This window comes from Crotalus tigris, unplaced genomic scaffold (assembly GCF_016545835.1).
Source record: "Crotalus tigris isolate CLP2741 ecotype Arizona unplaced genomic scaffold, ASM1654583v1 scf7180000018783.1386937, whole genome shotgun sequence".
Taxonomy (NCBI): Eukaryota; Metazoa; Chordata; class Lepidosauria; order Squamata; family Viperidae; genus Crotalus; species Crotalus tigris.
Window position 1 is genome coordinate 1134504 of NW_024097198.1, and position 25574 is coordinate 1160077.

General features: G+C 40.9%; 1 protein-coding gene across 1 annotated transcript in view; it reads right to left on the bottom strand.

Annotated features, from left to right (window-relative positions):
- CDH13 (cadherin 13) overlaps positions 1-25574 on the bottom strand; it is a 250018-nt gene that overhangs the window by 4500 nt on the left and 219944 nt on the right. Inside the window, exons 10-12 of the mRNA XM_039355996.1 lie at positions 16806-16948; positions 2674-2904; positions 779-994 (exon numbers count right to left, since the gene is read on the bottom strand). Of these exons, the coding sequence (XP_039211930.1) occupies positions 779-994; positions 2674-2904; positions 16806-16948 (590 nt within the window). The remainder of the gene's footprint in view (positions 1-778; positions 995-2673; positions 2905-16805; positions 16949-25574) is intronic.

Here is a 25574-nt window from a genome sequence, read left to right on the forward strand (position 1 = left end):
AAGTTCCAAGGGAAGCACTGATGAATTACTCTGCTTCAAGAGGACCAAGCAAAAATGTGACTTGGATAAAAAATTTTATAATGTTAATATAAAAAGATTAAATATTATCTCTGATAACATTCCCAGTTGTACATTTTTTTCACATATGCACAAGAAGGTGGAGTAGCTGTGCTGAGGGTTTTCCATTTAATAGCCTTATGAGATCTTTATCAGGAAGAAGACATGGTTGCACTTAATATCTAAAACTCAAGCACTTGGTGGTGAGCACTCCACAGAGAGCAAACCCTACTGCCTTCTAGCACTGATGATGTTCCCTAGTTGGGTCATGAAATGTCTGCAAGAAAACAGTCAACTTCAGAGAACACCAAGCACCCCACAATCCTCCTCCTCCTCCTCCTCTTCCCTGAAAATCTGACTCCTTTCTAGAACTGATGATATCCCCTAGTTGGGTCATCAAGTTCAGAGAGCACCAAGGACCCCACAATCCTCCTCCTCCTCCCTGCAAACACAACTCCCTTCTAGCACTCATGATGTTCCCTAGTTGGGTCATGAAATGTCTGCAAAACAACAATCAAGCACAGCGAGCACCAATGACTCCATTGTTCTCAACAACCCAGACAATGTCTAAAGGAGGCCCATGCTTTGCTCAGCAACCGTTCATGCCCAGGAGACCTCTCCAGAAACCAAGAGTCTCTCCCCCCCCCCATCCCATTCAGATTGAGCTAAATTGGCTCAGGGTGACCTCACCATATTAGTTTGAACCTACTGGACTACTTACAGCATAAACTGAAGAGCCAGAGGACGATCAGAACTGTGCTGGTGTGAAAAGTAGGAGAACCGCTACAGTCAACTTTGTATTTCGTGCAGGAGCACACTTGGATTTTGAGTTCCGTACTATTACTTAGGGGAGGTGTTCCAGGATCCGTTACCAAGATGGGGATGATATAATTGGCTTTCTTCAAATTCGGGGGAACGGCAATTTGGCTGTGGGTATCTGCGGGAAATAAGGAAGTTATATTTAGGGCGATGGTTTTAATATTGCAGAAGACACCACAGCACAGGGTTTTTCAAACTTGGCAACTTTAAGGTGGGTGGACTACAACTTCCAGAATTCCCAGCTAACTTGCTGCCAAATTTGAAAAAGAAAACAAAACAAAAACCCTGCTGTGGAACGGTAAAAAAAATATCAGCTACAAGACAGGTGGTCCAGAAGTCAAACGTTATCCCAGCCAAGAACATTTTTAGCACACCCCTTAGTGCTAACTCCTCTTTTATTTGCAATAGGAGGCTAATAATATTGCCTTATCATAAAATGTTAGTTTAGGGTTTATAAGTAGATTGGACCCATGAAACACTCCGAGTGCTTAATGCAGCCATGAAAGCATCCACAGGGAGCCCTCTTCTCCATCTGTCTTTTTGTATACATTTGGACTTCTGAGAACTTTGCACAACACTAGTAAAATGCATATGGAGAATATACTGATCTTCCAGCCCTGTGCAAATCATTCACAAGTTTCAGACCTTACAGAGAGCTAACGTTTTATGAAAATCAGAGACTTAGCTATCGCCTTTTCTCGTTACAACATGCTTTCGACACTGCATGCAACAAAGGTTATGTTGCTTGTGGGTTTCCCTCCTTAAAACTTCATTTTTAGGTAACTGAGCTAATAGCAAAATGAGTTTTGAGGATAGGATCCAGCTGGCAAGAATGGGTACCATAATATCTGTAGCTGCAATTTTGTTTATGATGAAGAACCAGCAGGTATGCCCCAGTGTTTGGAATTACTGCAATGCATTGTGCAGTTTGCTCTCCCACAACCCTAATTTTCTGTAGAAGAAACAACAAAGTATATGGACCACTGCACTGCAGAGACCTTTCAGAACTGTTGGAGACCACAGCATCTTTTGGCAGCGATGAATTATTTTGATGACTTGGGCAAATGGAAGAGATAGTTAAGGGCTAGTGTCTTCCAATCTTTATTTCTGAATTTCTCAATTTTACAGAAAAGTGGTGACCTTGAACAAAGCAGGTCATGGATTCTCCTTGAGAAGAAGTACGCAAAACAGATTATATTGAGAACAACAGTTCATCAATTTGAAAAATTGGGGCTAAGAAATCATGAATTAAACCAGTGTTTCTTAACCTCAGCAACTTGAAGATGGGTGGAGTTCAGCTCCCAGAATTCCTCTGGTGAGCTGGTTGGTTGCGGAATTTTGGGAGTTGAAGTCCACACATCTTCAAGTTGCTAAGGGTAAGAAACACCGCATTAGACAAATTCACTTATAAATAAAATTGTCAGGTAATAGATATTGAATAGGAAAACAAATGGATATGTTCTTGTTTTTTTAAAATAAATAGAACGAGGTAGAATTTAGGTGGACCAGGCTAACAACCAAATGTATTTGGTCAGGGGTATGTGCAGAGTATGGTCAAAATGATGGTCATCAGGATCTGATTGAAGCTCCATCTGCTTCTTAGGTGTTTCATTCACAGGTGGAACTTCATTTGCAACATCCTGGCAACCATCTTGTTTTGTGGATGTGGTGTAGACATCCTTAAATGTGGTACTCACACAGACAGGACCCAGCCTGATTTATACATGCAGGGAGAAGGATAACTGTAAGAGAATGACAACACAATGCTGAAAGTTTGGCTGTTTCTAATGGACTTACTGTTAATTCTGGTAAGCTTCCATACTTTATCTTGACCCGATTGCTTGCTCAGCTCAAATTTGAAGGGCTCTTGTTTGGGATGAATGTCCTTATCTAAGGCACCAAAGACAACTTTTACATCCTTTGCATCTTCACAAACACTGGCTACCGTTGGGTAGAGAGAAGGGGCATTGTCGTTCACATCCTCTAAGATAATCTGCAAAGTTCCTGTACCTGTAGCTGGAGGGCTACCTGCAAGAAAAGCAACAGGTATTCACAAATGCTCCATTTATGTATATCACATTTCCCTGTAGGATATGATTAAGGCGCTCAAGGATCAAAGCAATAGATGCATTAATGCTTCATAACTGAGAGGGAAAAGAAGACACTCACAAACAAAAAAATCCATTGGGGATCCTATTAGCAACGCCAGAGCACTGTTTCTTTGATGACCAATGTCCATATCAATCAATCAATCAATCACAAAAGTGGAGAATGACCATCTTGTGAATCAGAATTGATGGACCAAGTATTCTGATGCACGTTTGTAAATCTTATTTCCTTGGACTTAAGTCACAAATTTAAACAAATGACCATTTTCTGTAGCTGACTTCAAAGTAACCTGTCAGGATTAAACTGGCTTTAGTTTGTATAAAGCTGGACTTACAATCAGGTTGTACATAGGAGCCTTTTCGAACTTTATAACATGGCAGATATGGAAAATAAGATCCTATCTCTTGAATTATGTTCTCTATGCTTACCTATGTATATAGAATAGAATAGAATAGAATAGAATAGAATAGAATAGAATAGAATAGAATAGAATAGAATAGAATAGATGGAGTGGAGTGGAGTGGAGTGGAGTGGAATGGAATGGAATAGAATAGAATAGAATAGAATAGAATAGAATAGAATAGAACAGAACCTTGGAGATCTTCTAATCCAGTCCCCTGCTCAAGCAGGAGAATCTATACCATTTCAGACAAGTGACTGTCTAGGTCTCTTCTTAAAAACCAGTGATGGAGCGCCCATGATTTCTGGAGGCAAGCTGTTCCACTGGTTAATTGTCCTCGCTGTTAGGAAGTTTCTTCTTAATTCCAGGTTGCCTTTCTCTTTGGTCAGTTTCCAACCATTGTTTCTTGACCTTCCCTCTGGTGCTTTGGAGAATAATGTGACCCTCCCTCTTCTTTGTGTCAGTCCCTCAAATAGTAGACTCACTCAATAACCATCTTGCTTAGCTGTTAGCTTTATTTTTACAGAGCTTTCCTCACAATATTGCTTTAAGACTTTCTGAGTTCAGCATTTATCTGTTGACAGCAGAATCAAGACCAGCACCATCCTCTGTTTAAATTGACAGGTGGTAATAACTTCTTGTTCCTTTCCAAAGTTGACCTAGCTATCTCATAGACAGGTGAAAATGTGATTTCTCCATGTTCGTTTTTCTCTTCCACCATCTGTGTTTTCCATAGCATCTGCTCCCAAAATGAAACTGTAATGCCAGGAACAACAAGCTACATATTTGTTTCTAGTAATTACTAGCATTTGTAATAATTCTTCCATTCTAAACAAATGAGGGGCATTATTATTTCATGTTACTCTGAGGAATATGCAGGAATTCTTATTTTGTGATTTCCCTCAAGAACTTCCTGATTCGCGTAATACTCTTTTTCCTCCTTCATGACTGTTAGCCACATGGAATCCAGATTATCATGGGATTTTTTTTAAGAGGAATAAAAACAGCCCTAGGAACTGTCATGCCCGAGGAGGAATCCATTGAAGTCCTGCCTTGCAAATATGTAAAAAAGCAGCAAGACTTCAACCAAATTAATAGAATAACAAAGTAGGAAGGGACTTTGGAGATCTTCTAGTCCAACCCCCTGTTCATGCAGCAAACCTTATACCACCCCAAACAAATGGTTTTCCAATCTTTTCTTGAAAACCTTCAGTGATGGAGCTCCTACAACTTCTAAAGGCAAAGCCATTCCGCTGATTAATTGTTCTCACTTCAGGAAATTTCTCCTTAGCTCTAGGTTGGTGATTCCATCTTGATTAAAAAGATGACCTGAAGATGCTCTGACTGTCATTCTTTGCTGGAGGTGTGGAGGATGAGCCAATTCTAGGACCTCAAGTTGAAGATAAAGATTTTGACTTCAATTCCACTCGTGTCCCAGTTCACATTGAGTCATGATTTATTTTAACAATGTTTTGGTAAACCATGTTTTGGGTCGAGGCAACATGCTAGTCTAGAAATGGACCCCGTGCACAACTCCTTTTTCTAACCCTCATACCACAATCAGCTGAAAACCAAAAGCAAATTTTTGCCAATTATGAAGTGTTGCTCTAATGAACATAGTAATTAACAGGCATCCCAGAGTATAAAATGAAAGAAATCCGTCTTCCGTGGTTTTGTTCATATGGATGTTGTGAGGGTTACCTTTAATTCCACCCTTTCCATGTTAAATGTGGCTCACTGTTCCACCCTTTCCATGTTAAATGTGGCTCACTTGAGCTTCGCAACCAGTCATATCAGCTTGCCACGAACATGGGAGGGGGGTGGATGGGAGGGGGCATACTTCGAGGAAAACAAAACTTCCCTGTCTCTTTCCAAGATGGCCTTCAAGGACAAATGGCTGGGAACGGAATGCAGCTGCATACCAGACCTATACCCATTCTAAAAGCATCTTGTTTGAATTAGATTGGACATCGGGGACCAATGATGGGAGGCAAATAAGGGAGGGAAAAGTTGTTGTTGTTGTTGTTAGTTGCAAAATCGTGTCCGACCCATCGCGACCCCATGGACAATGTTCCTCCAGGCCTTCCTGTCCTCTACCATCTTCTGGAGTCCATTTAAGCTCACGCCTCCTGCTTCAGTGACTCCCTCCAGCCACCTCATCCTCTGTCGTCCCCTTCTTCTCTTGCCCTCCATCTTTTCCAGCATTAGGCTCTTCTCCAGTGAGTTTTTCCTACTCATTAGGCGGCCAAAGTACTTGAGTTTCAACTTCAGGATCTGGCCTTCTAAAGAGCAGTCAGGGTTGATCTCTTCTAGGACTGACCGGTTTGATCGCCTTGCAGTCCAGGGGACTTGCAGGAGTCTTCTCAGCACCATAGTTCAAAGGCCTCAATTCTTTGGTGCTCAGCCTTTCATATGGTCCAACTTTCACAGCCATACATTGCAACTGGGAAAACCATGGCCTGACTATACGCACTTTTGTTGGCAGGCTGATGTCTCTGCTTTTTAGTATGCTGTCTAGATTTGCCATAGCTTTCCTCCCCAGGAGCAAGCGTCTTTTAATTTCTTGGCTGCAGTCCCCATCTGTGGTGATCTTGGAGCCTGGGGATCTTGGCATGCAATTTTTCAGTTCTGGCTATGCATTTACTATAATCCACTTGACTTTTAGTAAACACTACCTTTTTCAATAAACGTAGTTAAGGATAGTTCTTACTTTGAAGTTCAAGCTGAGGCAGGTCTGACATTCTCGATCGGTAAAACATTTGCTCAGCCATCCACCAAGTCATGGACCATTAACCATAATTTGTTGAATAAAGATGGACTGGCTGTTCAAGTGCCCTACCAAACCATCAGCCATAGTTTATAGGGCACAGGGATTGGGTCTGTCTTTCAAGGTAAGCCAGAATCAAACAATACATGATGGATTAGTGAGTTGTGATTGGGGACATTGTGTATTGTGGAGCTGCAAGAAAATTACTCATAATGGTAGAGAAGGATCTGGAATTACCAACCCCAACAGGTTCCATCTCTCCCAGACCTTGGGAGTCTGGAAGGAAAGAATAATTAACACATTAAAAAATAAGTTTAGAGAAAACATGAGTGGAAGCAAAATCATGGCTGCAGAATGATAAATTGTCCCAACAGTAATATTTCATCTATTTCAGACACATAAACGCACCACCAAGGTGGAATTGTCCGAACTCTACATTTCTCTGCCTGTGTCTACCCAAGTATCTGATCTCCAGGGATAGCAAGCTACGTTCTTATTAATAAAAATGAAAGTTATTATTCAGTTAAGGCTAGACTAATTGAATTTTAAAAAGGCCATATGTGGGTTTCCCCCCCTTTTTCTTGATATATTATTAAGCTAAGTCAGGGAAGAGAAACGGATGAAAAGCCAATGGAATATTTGAAACCTGAGCAGAAAAGTCAGGTATTGGGGATTCATAATTAAAACACCATCTTATTTACACTGGAGTATATTATTTGCCAATCATCATTTTCTAGTAAGTTCCTGTTTTGCTGATTTTTCTCTCTGCTCCTCCAAAATTAAGAACTGACAGAGTTTGGAAATGGGAACACAGTTGCTCTGTGGTTAATGTAGTTTTAATTTGGTCTCTCTTTACCCCGGCTTTAAGCATCTCTCAGCTACTACCAACACAATGAGGAACAGAAAATTGCCTCTTGCCCATTGGAGCAACTGTATTATTTATACATGTCTATTATTTATAACCAATTACACGCCGTACACCAGAATTTCAAAAGAAAAACAAGCGAATATCAAGGTTGTAAACGGAAAGTGGTTAACAACTTTAACTGTGGGGGGGGGGAGAAGCAATGAAAGGGAAAGTCAGAAATAAAGAGACCCCCATCAAGGTTGTATTGACCCCCCTGGAGAAGCCTTCAGAGTCATATTATTCATCTCTTGCCAGGGTGTAAAAATAGAAGGCCTCAATAGCATCCATCTGAGCACCTTTTGTAAGAGGATTTGTTAAGTACACAGATAACAGATTAATCAAATTGACAATAGGAAAGATTGCATGGAGCCACTGCATTATCTCCTCAAGGAAGGGAGAACTGTCACCCTAGCAAAGAAATCAATACCATCTTGTTAGAGAAACTCAAGCATGATGTTTTCCTTCACGTGTGTGGTGGTGCTCTGGGTTTTGTTTTTGTTTATAATATCAGTAGCAGACCTGGGCAGACATGTTCATTTCTTCCGAGACAATCCTGAAAAGTAGGAGGTATCAGACATTGCAGAGAACGAAAGAGGCCAAGCTGCTTATATCACAACTCTTTGATTTGATTTGATTTTGATTTAATAATAAACATTTGATATCACGGCTCAGTATTTGTGTCTTTTCCCTACTGATGTCCCAAAGATGCTTTTTCCAAAAGGCAACTGGATTTTCTTGGGTTCCCCCCCCCCCGACATCATTTCGCTTCTCCTCCAAGAAACTTCTTCAGTTCTAAGTGAATGTTTAGTTCAGTTAGAACTGAAGAAGATTCTTGGAGAAGAGAAACCTTTTCAAAGAAAAAAAGCCAAGGCAATCCAGTTGCCTTTCGGAAAAAGCACCTTTGGGACAACAATGACCTGGAGCAAGGCTTTTCAACCAGTGGTACGGGTACCACCTGTGGTACATTGGCACCTGGCAGGTGGTACGCGACCATCCTAGAAAACGTGGTAGCTGGGGAGGGGAATGAGCTGAACCGGTGGCAGCACCGCACAAGCCTGAGCGAGAGATGGCTGGAGCTGCAGGGCTGTCAGGGCTCAGCGGAAGCGCCAGGATCAGCACTTCTTCGGGACCGTCAGGGCTCAGCGGAGCCTGGCGCTGATCCTGATGCTTCTGCTGAGCCCAGAAGAAGCACCGATCAGCTGGAATGTTGCAGCATCTCCAGGGTCCTGTGATTTACATTCAGATGCTTGGCAACTGATTCATATTTATAATGGTCACAGTGTCCCAGGGTCATGTGAAGTGACCAAAACCTGCTGCAACCACCCAGCAGATGGGGGAATAAAAACCAAACACCCCACCCCACCCCCGCTGCCAATCCTCAACAGAAATGCTCACAACAATGAAAACCTCAGACAGGAGGAAGAGTGCGGCCGGGTGGGCAGGCAGGTGTCTTGCTCGGCTGTGGCTTGGGGGGCACTTTTTTCAATGTCATTGTAACTTCAAACAGTCACTAAGTGAACTGTTGTAAGTTGAGGACCACCTGTACTTCATCAGTTTTTTCCTTTTTTTTTTTGGTCATCAAGTTTTTGACACCTTGCTAGGCGACTGGTGGTACTTGGATACTGCCATATCCTAAAAGTGGTACAATGGGTGAAAAGGTTGAAAAGCCTTGACCTCAAGGACTGAGGATCTCCATAGACACTTATCTACTGATGAAAACCAAATCTCTTTAGGATCCCCCTGCAGGACAAGAGGACAAGGGAGACGAATACTGAAATCTCATGAGATTTAACAACTTGACAAACATTCCACACCATCTGATAGCTATGCCCGATTCTAACTCATTTAAGCCCCCAGAAGAATTCCAGATACATGCAAATGTTGACCCAAGGACCAATTCATCACCCCCAACAACACAGAGTTGGTAGCATTGATATTGAATAGTTCTTTTGAGCATTCATCACACAGACTTCTTGTCATCATGATTCAGGGATCGGCTGAAAGGTGAAAATTGTGTGAAAGAATGAAACAATAGGGAAGGAATGAAGTGGTGTTTGAGTCCCGGCAGCCTATCTATCTAAAAACAATGTGATATTCTTGCAAAAAAAAAAAAAAGCTTTGGATCAATGGATCAATGTCAGATTTCACTTCTTTCCCCCCAAAAATTGCTTTCGATCAATGTATCAATGTCAGATTTCATTTTCCAAGGTCGTACTCATTTATGTTTAATCCTCTAAGGACTGCTAATGATGTTGGGTGCTATAACCGTGCTGATGGTCTCCAATACGGATTCATTTGCTACAGATCTTCTGAGCAGAATTTTAAGGGGTTTCAAGCAATTCAAACATCACAGAGGAAACAGCCATACTACAGTAGTAGTCATTACATTGAGTACTGAACCTACAGATTTCAATCAGCCTGAAAAATAAATTTGGGGGGCTCTTAGATAACTCAACAGGCAACATCAGCAAATCCAGTGTCAGATGTGTATTGATTTTGTCCCATTTTTTTTTTCATGCTTGAGCTGGCTTCTCTAGAGATGTTGAAAGACGTAGCTATAGGTATTAAACTCTCTCTGAATGCTTCAAAAGAAGTATCTTGGGTTTCTCGTCTTTTCTTATTTTAAGGGAGAGTCTCAGAACTCAAAGAAGTCACAGGATGGGGATGGATAGGACTCATAGAAAGTATTTTGACCTTTACTTTTCACGTTCATTCATCCGTTGATCTAAGCTTCCCTTTCAGATCAAAGGCAGCATCAGATCTGTCCCAAGCCAGTGTCCTATCCAAGCTAATGAGATGGTTTTCAAGAGGGATGGTCTTCTGAAACAGTCTTGTGAGAACCTACTCAGGGTATCCAACAGGCTTATTCACAATGTGTGAATGATTCCTATTTAATTGTCTTGTGCCAAATTACTGCTTTATTTTTATGGTTGAATTTTATTCCTTCCTTTCTTCTAGCTAAAGATAGCACTGACTGAGATTGACCTCATTTCATTCTTGTCACAGTCACCTTGTGATACAGGTTGGACTAACACTGAATGAGTGAGTGACTCAAAGAGAGCTCTGTGGTCAATTAGAGCCTTGAACTTGAATATTCCTAGTCTCAGCTCAATACTTTAACCATTAAATCACACATATGCTTTGTAATCGTACAGTATATCTGCTTTCATAATAGCAATTCAAAAGAAAACAGAATAATAGAATAATAATAGAATTGGAAAGGACCTTGGAGGCCTTCTAGTCCAATATCCTGCTCATGTAAGAGACCCTATATCAGTGATGGAGAACCTTTTAGAGACCAAGTGCCCAAAAACTGCCCCCACCCCCCACCTGCCCCTGCTCTGCCCACCCGCAGGGCCGCTTACCACCTACATGGCCTGCTGCAGATCACCCAGGTGGCCCAGCAGCGCCATGGTGGCCATGCCCTCCACCCATGCCCCACAGCATCAACTGCGCATGATGGGGCGTGAGGGAGGAATCTTGTCTCTGCTGCCTGGCTGCCATGTCATTGACAATGCTGCTTTGCGCAGGCCATGCTCGGAGCGACTCTCCTCCAGGGGGGCTGCTGGTGAGGGGGCCACAGGGGGAGGCGGAGCTGGGGCAATGGCATGTGTGCCCACAAAGAGGGCTCCGAGTGCCACCTTTGGCACGCGTGCCATAGGTTCGCCACCAGTGCCCTATATACTGTAATTTCATACAGATGGTTGTCTAATCTTTTCTGAAAAACATCCAGTGTTGGAGTCACAACATCTGGAGGCAGATTGTTCCACTGATTAATTGTTCTCACTATTAAGAAATTTCTCCTTAGTTCTAGGTTGCTTCTCTCCTTGATTAGTTTCCATCCGTTGCTTCTTCTCCTGCCTTCTGGTGCTTTGGAGAATAACTTGACTCCCTCTTCTTTGGGGCAGCCCCTGAGATATTGGAACACTGCTATCATGTCCCCCTCATCCTTCTTTTCATGTAAACTGTGGAAAAATGGTGAAATAGCATAGAGAGCTTCACAGTTGGGTTATCTGGATGGTAACAGATGGTATAGATCTATTCATGAGTTTATCAATACTTGATCTTTATCTTGTGATAAAAGTTGATGCCATGTTCCAGATTTCACTGATGTCTCTGCATTTCATTGAAAATCAATGTAATTGAAATATATTTTTTGTTTCTTTGCAAGAAGCATACCAATAAAATTAAGCCATTTTCTGTCCTCCTCTTGTCAACAAATATTTTATTCTAAATTTTAGAAAAAAACAAGTTGCTCTTTAAAATCACAATCTGTTTCTATCTGAGTAATTTGTATTTCAAAATGCCAGCCCCTTATCTCAGAGTTCTAAATGGGTGGCATCCATCTCAAACACGGTTGCAAAATTAATTTTTCTCTCTGGATCTACAGCTTATAGTGATTAATTTAAGCAATATTTTCTCGGCAATTTATATTTTTACTAAACCTTAACGTGATATGTAAAGGATGAACATTCCATTTATTTTTCTCTCTTCAATTAATACAGCAATTAAAATAAAGGGTGTAAAACAACTTAATTGGGTTGCTATGGCTACTAATTACCCAATTTTTTTCCAAACCGTGTGTTTTAGGTGGAATCAATTTGCGATAATTTAATTTCAGGCATCGTGATGTCTATAAACAGGTTAAGGCATATGGCAAGATCGTTTTTAACTGAACTCTTAGACAATTTTCATTTTACTTGATCTGTCTTCATCGCGCAGGCCTTTTTTTTTCTCATTAATTTGCCTGATATCAAAAAGGGAGACAAAGATTTAGGAGCTGAGTATCTATTTTTAAAGCATTTCAGTCTATTATTTTATGTTTGTGTGTATGTGTGTATGTGTGTGTGTGTATACACACACACACACACACACACACTGTATAGTATTGTATATTGGAAAAGAATGTACTTGAGTTAATCAGCTAATTCGTAGCAACAATAAAGGCCAAGCAGGACAATTTTATCAGACCAGGAGTCCCCAAATACAGGTAGTCCTCAACTTATGATCACACGGTTGTTAGTTTTGCCCCCTTTTACGACCTCTCTTACCACAGTTGTTAAAGCGAATCATTTCAGTTATTAACTTACTAACCTGGTTGTTAAGGCAATCTGGCTTCCCCCGTGACTTTGTTTTTTAGAAGGTCACAAAAGAGAATCACCTGACCCCAGAACCTTGCAACCGTCATAAATATGAGTCAGTTGCTAAGTGTCTGAATTTTGATCACATGACTGTCAGGATGCTGCAACGGCCGTAAGTGTGAAAAATGGCCCTAAGTGTCCCTTTTTTCAAGTCGTAATTTTGAACAGTCACTAAATGAATGGTTATAAGTCAAGGACTACTTGTAAATAAAAAGGAAGCCAGCCAGCCTGCATGCAGCATTTGTGTGAAGGTCTCTGCTACTCCACCCTTATCTTAGAAAGAAGAAAACCGGGCCAAACCAATTCCCTAAGTTGACTTAAGAGCATCTTCAGCTTCAACTACATGAAACCCCTAACCTTCTTATAGATGTTTGCAGCTGCCTCTTCAGCTTTCAGCTAATTCTCTTTAAAAAAAAAAAAAAAACATAGTTTGATCCACTTCCGTGGGTTTACACCACTTTACAGAATTTTTCGCAGCATTTCGTTTTGGCTTAGAGCAGTGGTTCTCAACCTTTCTAATGCCGTGACCCCATAATACAGTTCCCCATGTTGTGGTGACCCCCAAGTGGGTGTGGCCACCAATAAGAGGGAGTAGGACAGCTAGGGAAAAGGGAAAAAAATGGTGGACAGCGTTGTTTGGCGACCCCCGTGAAATGGTCATTCGACCCCAAATGGGGTCCCGACCCACAGGTTGAGAACCACTGGCTTAGAGGATTAGAAAGCCTGTGTGTCTTGAATAGGCTCTTGATAAACTAGAATAAAAATAACAGCCAATAGCCTTGACCTTTGGAGAAAGCCAAAGAATACAAAGCAAATTAGGACCTCCGTTTAGGAAAGGGGAGAGGCAGATTCGCTCCCCAGGAAAAGTCACATTTTATTCTTTATGAAATTAAGAAGTGCAATCTTCAAGGGCAAAGCTGTTTCCAAAGAGGGTTGGAATGTTAGAGGAATGGCAAGTGCATTTTTAACACCCCTGCCTGTACACCATCAACGGAGAAAGACAAAATGGTTATTGAATGATGGTAGGAGCTTTGGAAAAATGTGTACGGTTTGACATTTTGAGTATCCAAAGCAAGTGGCTCAGCTTGCACACGGTACCCCCACCTACCCTGTCTAGCTCCTCAAAGCAGGGATGTCGAAATTTCATGGCAAAAAGTTTAGGTTTTGATAAGGCGATTTTTCAAAATCAATGGTGGAAATGGAAAGGGGAGGTAATTTTGGGGTGCAACTTTGGGAGGAAGTGTTTAGGAATTCACCACCTGGGGAAATGGAATGGTTTTCTTCTTAGATGTTTCCTGCCCCATCCTGATCCCCAAACATCCAGAAAAGTGCCACAAATGACGCATTACGCCCATTACACAACACTGGGTACTGTAGATATCTCCTATTCTCAGACCAGGAGAGTAGTAGCCAACTTTTTATTGATTCAAAAAAGGTGAATGAAAGAGGTCTTGAATTTAAATGCTGGAACGGGCTTATAAACAGGATTTGATTCTGGGCCTCTGCAGGAAACACAACATCTGCACACAGATCACTCCTGTCATATGCACAATAGAGCAACCTATCCAGCTGTGTTGTGTTTGTGAGCTTCTGCTGTAAGCAAGTTCTCAAATATGGTTGAATATCTGGAGAATACAGATTTATCACCATGCCTGGGGTGAAGTCTGACATCCAGTAGAAGACATCCCACTTCCAGCAGCTTTCCCATCAGTTTTGGCCAGTTTTCCAACTGCAGCTTAATGTAGCATCGTGTGCATTTTGTGGCTCAGCGGGAACATCATAATTTTGAGAAAATTAAGCATTAGCATTGGGTGGGTTGGGAAAAAGTCTTGCGGAATCAATTTTATCACATTAGCACTTGGAGTTAGCCATGAAATTACATCCACCGCTTTCCAATCGACTCCCAGGAACAGCAGAGGGAGCAGCTGAAAGACACCATGCTAGATCTTGGCTCCGTCATATTTTGAAGGCTGAGTGAACTTTTTACAGGACATCCGCCTGCTCCAGATGTCAATGAAATCTAATTTAATGTATTACACTGTAATTATTTTATAGAGTACAAGCTGTAACTTGAATTAAGTAGCTGACACTGAGTTGTTCGTTCCTGACAAGGGTTTATATCACTACTCTCGTAGAGCAGATAAAATTGCAAAGACCGACAAGGTCCCTCCCTGATGGAGAATGATGGCAAGTGATTGTCAGATGGTTTGAGCTTAGAGTATATTCCCCCCACCCCAACTGAATGCACTCAGCAAGAGCTGACAACCAAATAGTACATTACATAGTATCTACTCAATCATCATGAATTAAAAAAAAATGCATCCATCTCTACTCTTTATTTTTTAGATATTTTTAGATTGATGGCACAGCAACAATCCCTTTGGTTTTATGTAAGCTCCTTTCCTTGAGCCTTGAGCCAGTTCGTGGAGAGAACTAACACTTTACTCATTTAACCAAGAAGGAAAGAAGGATCAAACCAAAGAATAACCAAGTTTGTTTATCTCTCAAGGATGGACCCAGAAATATAAATGTGGCATGTCCTTTAGAGTTGCATGTTGGAAGGGACCTTGGAAGCTTGCTCTGAGTCCAACACCATTCAGCTGAATTATCATATGAGGATCACAAGCATTTCTACAGCATGGAGGATAATTAAAAATGTGGATTGTCCATCTGACCACTGGGGCTTTTTGGTTGGAAAGAGATGGGCTAAGCAGAAGGATCGAAACCAGCCACTCCTGCTGCTTAAAAGTGACTTGTGCTGATTCTAGACCAGTGTTTCTCAACATTGGCAACGTTTAAGATGTGTGGACTTCAACTCCCAGAATTCCCCAGCCAGCCCAACTGTGGGGAATTGACTTGGCCTGCTCACAAAACCGAAGCGACACCAGGAAGTTTGACCAAATGAAAAGCAAAGCTAGTAATCCTCAAATTGATGCTTGGAATATTGGGATACTTCATACTGGCTAGAGATTTATACTGTGGAAACTGAAATCCCAACGGATTTTTTTTGATCATAGAATTGGGGTATGAACTACATGTTGTCCTGAATACATGAAATTTCCACTCCTTAGTGATACAAGCATTATATGCATTGCTTTGCAATAATAAATTTATCCTTCTAATCCGATTAGAGTGAACAGGCATACTGTATGGGGGATGCATTATCAAAACCCAGAGAAACATGGGATGAAAAGAATGAGTGTGTGTGTGCGTGGAAAACAGACTTTCCTGCAAAAGCTGCTTTTCAAGAGAAATAGATTTATGAGCATCCAAATAAGCCAGAACAGCAAAGGGGACCTTCTTCCCAGCTTTGAATTTTAAAACCATGTTCTTGTCAAACCCCTCGCAAACATTCCCTGTGCAGAAACCAAAGGAAAGAAATAAAATAACCCTCTTAAAAAGAGCATTTTACAATTCATCGTGGCAGCTGAACCAGCTGCATCTCCGAGTAGTGTAAGCATATAAGCTTTTGGAACACTATGTACAAAAGCTCGTATTTATTTTGCGCCTTTCAGCTGTGCCGGATAAATTCAAAATTTCTCTCCATTCTCCCCATCTTTATTTTTAATGTGCTACAAAAAGTTATTTGCAATGAGTTTTCATAACATCCTTTTAATTTAGATGATGGGCAACAGAAGGAGCTTTAATTTGCGTAATGCATTAAAGATATCGCTTTTTAACTAGGGTTTTTTAATTTGGATCTTATTTGCCATTATGAAGAATCTGGAAAGCTGAAGATGAGTTATTTATATAATGTTACCAAGATTTTAATAAACAGTACAGGTATTTGCAGAGAGGACAGCAAAATTAATCCTAACCACATTGATGAAAATAGGAATAAAGGCCTTGATTTTTTACTAGGAAGATGATTTTACAATTGGGATGAAATCTCTAACTGAAAGAAAATAATTATGGATCAATGAAAGACCATTTCCTTCAAATGCAGCAGTTCCTATATGCAATATTCAATTTCTCTGGGATTGAAGAAGACCCCTCTTCAAAATACTGCAGAGCTACTCTTAGGCTCCCTTGCCAATATTTTATCATGATAATAATAGAAACCAGTTATCAGCTGAGTCTACACATTGCCTTAAGCCAAGGTTTGCCCCTAGTTAGTTGAGTAAACTACAATTGGCTGACTTAACACCTGATGGTTGGATTTACAAAAAAGGAGTTATTGTCAATCACAGAGGTTCTATCAAACGTGAAAATCCAATTTGATTGCCTATGTTTCATATGCTCAACATTTAATAATTTGCACTGTTTACATTGAAATCTTTCCTCCACTGCTGTTGGTAACGGAGGATTTTGTGTGAGATCATCACCTCAGTTCATCTGATGATTTATTAGAACTTGACTACAAGAAGAGCAGAGCACCACCCAGGAAGACTCTCCTTCCTACAGGGAACAGCTGGATGCCCTTTGGGAGGCCTCAAAGGGCCTGCTGCCTAGGAATTTGGAATGCTAAAATCCAACATATGTGGAAAGCACACCATACCTGGAAAATCCACCATGCCTTTTCATCTCAGAGAAGACTCGGTGCATTCTTTGCTTGTGATGGTACGGAAGATGAGCAAAACACTCATGCCATTGGCTACTACTTACCACTGTCTATTGCCAAAAACGATGCTGTGTAGACGTTGTTCAAGACGGAGGGGGATTCACGATCAAGCATGCCCTTGGTGCGAATGGTTCCATTTGCAGGGTTAATTTCCAACCAGTCTGCTGGATCTCTGTCAGTGGAGTATCTGCCAAAATGAACAGATGATCATCAATGATACCAAGAAAGAGAATCTTTGTGGCTCAGGGTTGAACTGTGGGGTCCCTTGGTGCTTTCTGAGCTTGTGGGTTTTCTTGCAGACATTTCATGACCCAACTACGGAACATCATCAGTGTTACAAGGGAGTAGGGTTTGTGGGGCAGAGGAGGAGAAGGAGGAGGATTGTGGGGTCTTTGTTTTCTTGCAGACATTTCATCACTCAACTAGATATCATCAATGCTAGAAAGGGGGGTTTGCGGACAGGAGGAGGAAGAAAAGGACTGTGGGGTCCTCTCCGAGCTTGGTTGTTTTCTTGCAGATGTTTCATTACCCAAGTAAGGAACATTATCAGTACTAGAAGGGAGAGGGGTTTGTAGAGAGAAGGAGGAGGAGGAGGAGGAGGAGGAAGACAATGACGACTATGGGATCCTTGGTGCTTTCTGAGCTTCATTGTTTTCTTGCAGACATTTCATAACCCAACTAGGCAACATCATCACTTAACAACAGCAGCAAAAATGATCATAAAGTCTTAGTCCTTGAGAATGCATGACATAAGTTACATATATTCTTTCAATCTTCATCACATCACATAGTGACAAAATGTGAAGCAGGAGAAAGGATGGGAAGATATCATAAGAATATTTTTAAGACATTTTACTTCCTCGAAAGCAACTCCTTCTTTTCACCCAGATTCTTAAATTTCCTTGTGTTTTTAGACAAACAATAGCCAGCAGTGACAAGGATCTACACACCCATGTGGGGAGGGAAAAGATGGACGCTATGTTGGGTTTCAAGTCAAATTTCTAAAAGCTTCCCATTCAAGATTCTGTGCTGTGCTCATTAGATCTCTGTTTCACAACTTTGACCTCTCTAAGATGTGTAGACTTCAATCCCCAGAATTCCCTGGGAATTCTGGGAGTTGAAGTCCATACATCTTAAACTTCCTAAGATTGAAGAACGCTACCTTAGATCTTGACTTAAAAGAGGCCTCTTTATGGAGCAAAGGCAGACTCTTTGTCAGTGATGTCACAGAGATGTTTGTGACTGTAGAAACAAAGCACTGCATTCCCCAAAGCATCTCATTCACACCAAATGACAATGGTGCTATTTGGCATCATTGAGAATGATTAGAAAGGAACAAAGAACGCAGCCGATACAAGCTGTTGTGATTAGCAAATGATACAGTCTACCAACTCCGCCTGTGCCTGTTTTTCATAACCATTAAAGCCCAAATCCGCAGAGCATCTTATGATCCATAGTGATGAATACAGTGTGCGACAATTACAGTGCGTCTAATTATTTCACGCCATTCCTTTATTCCATTACAAAGAATAATTCTGAAACAAAGATGCACATCAAACTAGGCGACAAGGTAGTTGAACTCATTGCAAGGTGGAGAATATCCCATTGATCCCAAACAATATGTTTGTGTGTGTGATACATGTGTGTGCACGTACTCTACACATACAAAAACACACATACACACACAACACACTCAGCTTTGCAGAACAATTGGAAAAGATTAACCAGTGCTTCTATGTTCACAAATGACACTGCCTTGGAGAAATGGGCAGTTCTCACCAATCTGTTCCGATTGTGTGGCGAAGATAAATTGCACAACACATAATTTGACACAGAGTATTATTTGTCTTTCTCCCAAATTAAATCTTCTCTCAAAATTTACCCATTGTAAGTACATAATACCCCTTAACTAAGGTGATTGTTCCTCGCTGAGGTTCTTTTAATATGCAAATATGAGTTTCCATCACCTGAAGAATAAAAATAATATATATATGACAAATAAAATCTTAGCAACACAGGGTCCTGATTTAGAAGGTGTGTTTGGGAGTGATTTAAGCAGATTGTGTCCCCCTCTCTACTTTCCAATCTGTACACTTATATCTTCCTGGGAACAGGGCTTAGTTCTCAGCTGTAGAATGAATATATCCAAATTGGCTTAAATCCAGTAAGAACCATTTTAAATTTCATAAAAAGAGAGCTGGGCAATTTAGAAGAACCAGAAGCAGGATTTAACAGGATTCATATGTCCACCACAACCAGAAGCAAAATGAGTGTGTTAGTTCCTATCTCACCTCTTATTTTGTCCATCAAATTATTGAGTTGGCCAGACGTATTTAGCCCATCAACCCAATTTGTATTCATTGAAATACCAGATACTGAAACATCCCAGGCAGATACAGATAGTTCTCGACTTACAGCCATTCTTTTAGTGACCATTCAAAGTTATAATGGCACTGAAAAAAGGGACTTATGTCTGCTTTTCACACTTACAACCATTGCAGCATCCCCAGGGTCATGTGATCAAAATTCAGATGCTTGGCAACTGACTCGCATTTATGACGGTTGCAGTGTTCCTGGGGGGAGGTCACATGATCCCCTTTTGTGACCTTCTGACAAGTAAAGTCAATGAGGAAGCCAGCAAAATCTGGGGGCTGGACAGGGGACAGATTGTATCTGCCCTCAGTGTGGAAGGGATTGACATTCTCAAATTGGCCTTTTTAGCCACACCAGATGCTGCCTTAGGACCTCATGATGCCATAGTCTCTCGAGACTGAAGGATGCCAATGATGATGGATGGATGGATGGATGGATGGATAGATAGATAGATAGATAGATAGATAGATAGATAGATATCAAAATTGGGAGAGAGAGAGAGAGAGAGAGAGAGAGAGAGAGAGAGAGAGAGAGAGAGAGAGAGAGAGAGAAGATAAATAGAACTACAGAGTCCTAGGATTGTGTGATCGTCATTTGCAACCTTTTTATTGTATACCTTTCAGAGTCCCATTCTGACAAAGATGGGCAGTTCAAAAGTGTCAAAAATAAATACATTTAAAAACTTTTTTAAAACATTTTTTTTACATTTTTAATAGCTCTTGCCTTACCTAGTGGTGTTTTGTAGCTTTAAGTATCCCCCTTGTCCCCCCTCCCCCCCTCTCTCTCACACAGACACACACAGTCTCCAGGTCTCAAAAAACCTTTGGATGCAGATGGGACTATCTCTTCCATTTATCTACCTGAGGCCAAGCCTGTAAATGCAGATCAATTTCAAAATCCAAGTGGAACTGCCCAGAAGAAAACCCTACATTTTTGCCATGTTCTTCCCCCCCTCCTCGCTTTTGGGGGAAAAAGCACGCCATGAAAAGGCACTTGTGGTTTCCACTGAGGTCAGGTGCGTCGGCAAACAAAGAACTGGAAAAAGTTTCTTCTCCAGAAAGGTGTGGGAAAACCCTGAGTTCTTGGTTCTGCTTGATTTGCTCTGCAGCTAATCTCCTGCCTACGTTTGACTGTTCATATGGGAAGTCATAAGCTGCTGAAGAGTTTTTTTTCCATTAAATATTTGATGATAGAGAATGCAGGAGTCTGCATGTGTTAGCAAAGCCATGATAATATGTGAAATGTGCAACGGGCCATAAAAACAGTTCCTGGAGTGTGGAGAGATTTCAAAAGATATCAAATGAGGTTTTTTTCTTCCTTTTTCCCCCTTCTCCTTTCTGCCCTCAGGATCCAGGTGAATTCTGCGCCGAGATGTGAACTGTGATAATAAATAACAAAACTTAAGTGTGCTGTTCTTGTACAAAGCCGGGGAAAATGTTCGTAATGTTCCCATTTAAACTCTCCTTTCAAGCCACAATGAACCTAGATTGCCGATTGTCACTATAGACCGTCATTGAAAGGAAGGTCAGCAATGCCTGAACATCAAATGTTTGGGCTTTTTGTTACTATTAGATTCTTAAAATGACATTTTATTGCTGTGGACATGTTTCAAAGCAGCTTTTTAAACACAACATGATTTGTTGTTTTAATTTCAAAATGGACTGATTTCACATTGTAAGAAGCCCCGGGAAATCTATTAGTCTTGAGAGGCAACTCACAAATATATTCAGTGTACACACACACACACACACACACAACCACCACAAAGATTAAGGCAACAGCCTTATTTGAACAGTACAGAGCCCTCCAAGGGATTTACTATAATTCCAGCTAATCTGTGTTTTTTCTTTACCCTCAGCTTTGCCCTTCTTTGGACATCAACATCAAGGTAACCATTTTATTTTTATTTTTGCTTTCTATTACATATTTTGTGTTTTGATCGGTTCTGTTGCGAACTGCCTAGGGACCTGAAAAAGTGAGTTGAATGGCGATTTAAACAAAGCACACACAAACAAGCCAACGACACTTTTAACCTTTCATTACCACATGACTAGGAAATTCACCAGAGTTTTCCTCATGTTAGACTCTTATCATGATTGTCACACAGAAAACCTCCAGCTTGGTAGCTTACAAGATCAATATAAAGTTATTTTAAGAATTAGGTTCAGCTTGACAGCCATGTAGTTTTCACGCTGAGATTACAAGATGTTTTCCTCTACTTTTCTTCCCGTCTGTCTGAGTGTCTCTCTCTTTGTGTGTGTGAATGTGTGTGTGTGTCTTTGTGTGTGTTTGACTTTTCTGTCTAACCTACAGCCCAGGAGAATCTCTAGCTGTGGAGATTCTCAATCATCCAGGTCATGATTATCCAAAAGGTGCTCCCCCCCCCAAAGGTAACTAGACTTTCTTGGTTTTTTTTCTTCGAACTTGCTTCTCATCCACGAAGTTTCTTCAGTTCTAATGGAACTAAACATTCCCCACCAGTCAACTAGAACTGACAAAGCTTTTTGGATGATAAGCAAAATGTTTTCAAGAAATCAAGAAACTTGCCTTTTGGAAAAAGCATCTTTGGGCCTACAACCCAGGAATTCACCTTCTGAGGGATGAACTCAGACTGATCCTGCTCATCTTCTATGATCAACAAAGGTTGATGAAGCCCATCATGTCCCAATATCTATCCTATGCTCTTGTCCAAGGATTGGAGAAGCTGGGCCTTTAACCCAACGAGGTGATCTCCCAAGAATGGGAATTGGAGAGGCAACAAAATAACAGAACACTTTGGGCCTTTTTAAAATCCCTGAAATCTTTAAAATAGTAAGAGGCCACTTTTGTCCAGGCAGAAGCATGAAAAATAAGATTCCTGCCATAAAAATGAGTGCAATTCTCTGCGTGCGTATTGGTGTTTGTGAAACATTCTACATCGAAAGAAAAACATGTTTTTCTTTCTCTCTCTTTCATTCTTCTTTCCTGATTCATCACACCTATCAGTCCAGATGTTTAGCAAGCTGTTCTTAATCGTATTTTTCCAAAACATTTTTTTAAATGCGAGAAGGGATGAAAGGAAGAAAAACTGTCAAATATGCCCATTCTTTATCACTAAGACAGTAGGATTTTGGAGAACAAACACCAAAGGTATTAATGGTATGTGCAGAAATTAAAGGATTTTTTTGGGGGGGAGGGGAACAGCATACCTCAAACATGTGGTTTTGCTGAGAAGCGAGAGGTAAACCCAGATGCAAATATTCCCTCGTCCAATTAAAAATGGCAAAGGATTACTCACAAGGCTGCAAACCACAATAACAAATCAAAGGGAAAGATTTATATCCTTTCCAGATGCTTAAAACTGATATGAAGCAATATTATTATCATTTTTGACTGCCCCGAGTCAAGAATACTTCTGCAATAAGTCCTTAAGCATAATGCCTCACAGTTGTCTGGAGGCTCCTATGATTGCAATTGTCGGAAAAAATGGCCAGATTCAAAATATTCTTCAAGAAAATGAAAAGCAGGCATCTTATGCATTGTGAGGTGATGTATATTAAAATCTATCCATCAACGAAATCACAAGAAGCCAATATGGGCTGCTAGGCTGTCCTTTATGTAGTGCCTCCTATTCTAAATGGGGGCTTTCTCACCATTTTCACTAGAACAGCCCCGCCAGGAAGGAAGTTGAAGATCATTTTTCCACTTAGGGTGGTCTTCAGCAGAGAGTTAGTTTGGTCTAGTGGTCAAGGCAGAAGATTAGAAACTGGGAGAGAGTGAGTTCTAGCATGAAGCCAGCTAGGTGACTTTTAGCCAACCACCAGGAGGAGATGGTAAAGTTCTAGTCCTGCCTTTGGCATGAAAGCCAGTTGGGGGACTTTGGATCAGCCACCAGGAGAATATGAGTTCTAGTCCTGTTTTAAGAATGAAAGATGCACCTATAGGTAACTTTGGCCCACTCATCAGGAGGTGGTGAGTTCTAGTCCCACCTTAGACATGAAAGCCAATTAAGTGACTTTGGATCAATCACCAGGAGACTGTGAGTTCTAGCCCTGTTTTAGGCATGAAAGATGGCTGGGTAACTTTGGCCCACTCATCAGGAGGTGGTGAGTTCTAGTCCCACCTTAGACATGAAAGCCAATTAAGTGACTTTGGGTCAATCACCAGGAGACTGTGAGTTCTAGTCTTGTTTTAGGCATGAAAGATGGCTGGGTAACTTTGGCCCACTCATCAGGAGATGGTGAGTTCTAGTCCCACTTTAGGCCTGAAAACCAGTTGCAGAATCTTGAGCCAGTCACTCACTATCAGCCCAAGGAAGACTTTTTTTCAAAGGTGGTCATATGGATCTCTGCATGTTTCCATAAATGCCTATTATTTAATCATGTTCTTTTAAGGTGCTCGTGCTTTATTTTATTACATTTTTGTATAGTAATAAATTTTCATAATGTGTGATTACTGCCTGTTGGCCAAATCGATCAATCAAAGCCAATTTCTCCCTACCAAAATTCTTTGAACCTATCCATAAATAAACTCAAAAACTCTCGGAGATTGCTTTGTATGCTCAGTCTGGTTCAAAAGGATGAATGCTTGCATTTAATGCTAACTTTATTTTAAAAGCTCCAGCTTTTTTTTTTCAATTTAAAACTTGTGTTTCTCACAAATTGTTCCAGCAGAGGTATTGTGGACCATCCTACTGTAGAAAGACAAGGACCGATTTGAGAGATCTTCCTGAACGACTAATTGACGGCCTTGAGAAGAAAAAAAGAGAAGGAAAAAAAGTAAACTTCAGAGACATTTATCTCTTTCAATCTGGAGGGGCAAATCACGGTGAGAACAACCTTATTGAAACGTTTCCTGGGGATGTACTTGAATGGCTTCCTGAGATGATAATTGGAGTCATCTGGCTTAATTGAGCACCACTTTTGACAATTAACTCTGGCTTTTTCTTCAGAAAAAAAAAGAAAAGAAAATCATATGAGATACACTTAAAAGGATGAGCGAAACGAGGTTCAAATAATATGAGTTCGGGTTAGTTGCATCTAAGAGTACATTTCCACTTATTGCCGAATGTTCAGAACCATGCAGACAGAGATGCAGGAGAAGGAAGTAGTTTAGAGACCAAAGAAATAATCTCCTTTTGATCAGGAGATTTATTTTAGGGGCTCAAGAAAATGATCTTTTCTTCTAGCATTTGGCTTCCAGGAGCTTACTGAAAGACAGGTGTCATCACCGGCTAGTAGTTTTGAAAATGGTACCCTAATTTTAGACTCAACACTGCTGGACCAGTAGTTTGGAAAAAGAGAGGGCTCAGCTGTTCACGTGGACTTTCCAGATCCATCAGCTTGAAGACTTTGAGTTGCCTGTAGAATCAGAATCAGAACAGAGATGGAAGGGACATTGGAGGTCTTCTACTCCAACCCCTACTTAAGCAGGAGATCCTATACCATTTCAGACAAGTGACTGTCCAGTCTCTTCTTAAAAATCTCCAGTGATGGAGTGTCCATGATTTCTGAAGGCAAGTTGTTCCACTGGTTAATTGTCCTCAGTTAGGAAATTCCTTCTTAATTCCAGGTTGCTTCTTTCTTGATTAGTTTCCATCCATTCTTTCTTATCCTGCCCTCTGGTGCTTTGGGAAATAAATTGACTCCATCCTCTTTGTGCAGCAGGGATGCTGTTTTCTTTGTAGGTGAAGTTGAAGTAGAGGTGATGTAGAGATGTAACCTTCTGCATCCACATATCATCCTTGCTATCACTACTAAATTTCTTCGGGAAACTGAAATTAAATGCTGAAGCCCTGAAGAGGAAGAAGACCAGCAAAAGGCCATAAGTAATCCACAAGGAGAGCATGGCAGAGCTGTGATCACTTTAGTTTCCAAAGCAAAAAGGTGCTTCGGAGTGTGCAGGAACATTAATATATCACCTCTCTGCAACTCTTTAAATGAGCCACATATTTTTCCAAGATTGTCTGGTTGCTGCCCACTACTCTAGCATAATATTTGGAAAATTAGCTTTTGGTTTAAAGAATTGTAGGCAAGTGCTGTGTGCATTTCCCTGCAGACCTAGGCAATTAATTGCTTTTGAATACAAGACCCTTCCCAACCTTGTCCAGAAGTGCTCATATAGTCTTCAATGCATGCGTGAAAGCTTCAAATCTTTCCTGCTATTTTTCCTGAGAAATTGACCTGCATCTGTAGACTGTTCCTGATCACAACAGTTGTCTGATATACGTATTTAGCCCTAAGCAGGGGAGTCTGTTTAGTTGCTAATGAGACGGTCAACGATAGCAGTCCAATCTCAAATTGCAGAGGTGAAAACTGTGAGCTTTGCAATGGAACTATAATCTTGACTATAATTGGGCTGCGTCTAGTACCAAGAAAACATTGATCAATTGCAGAACTGATGAATACATAGAGCATGGAATGGAGTTGGCGATAAGGATGATGGGTTTATTTATACAGTAT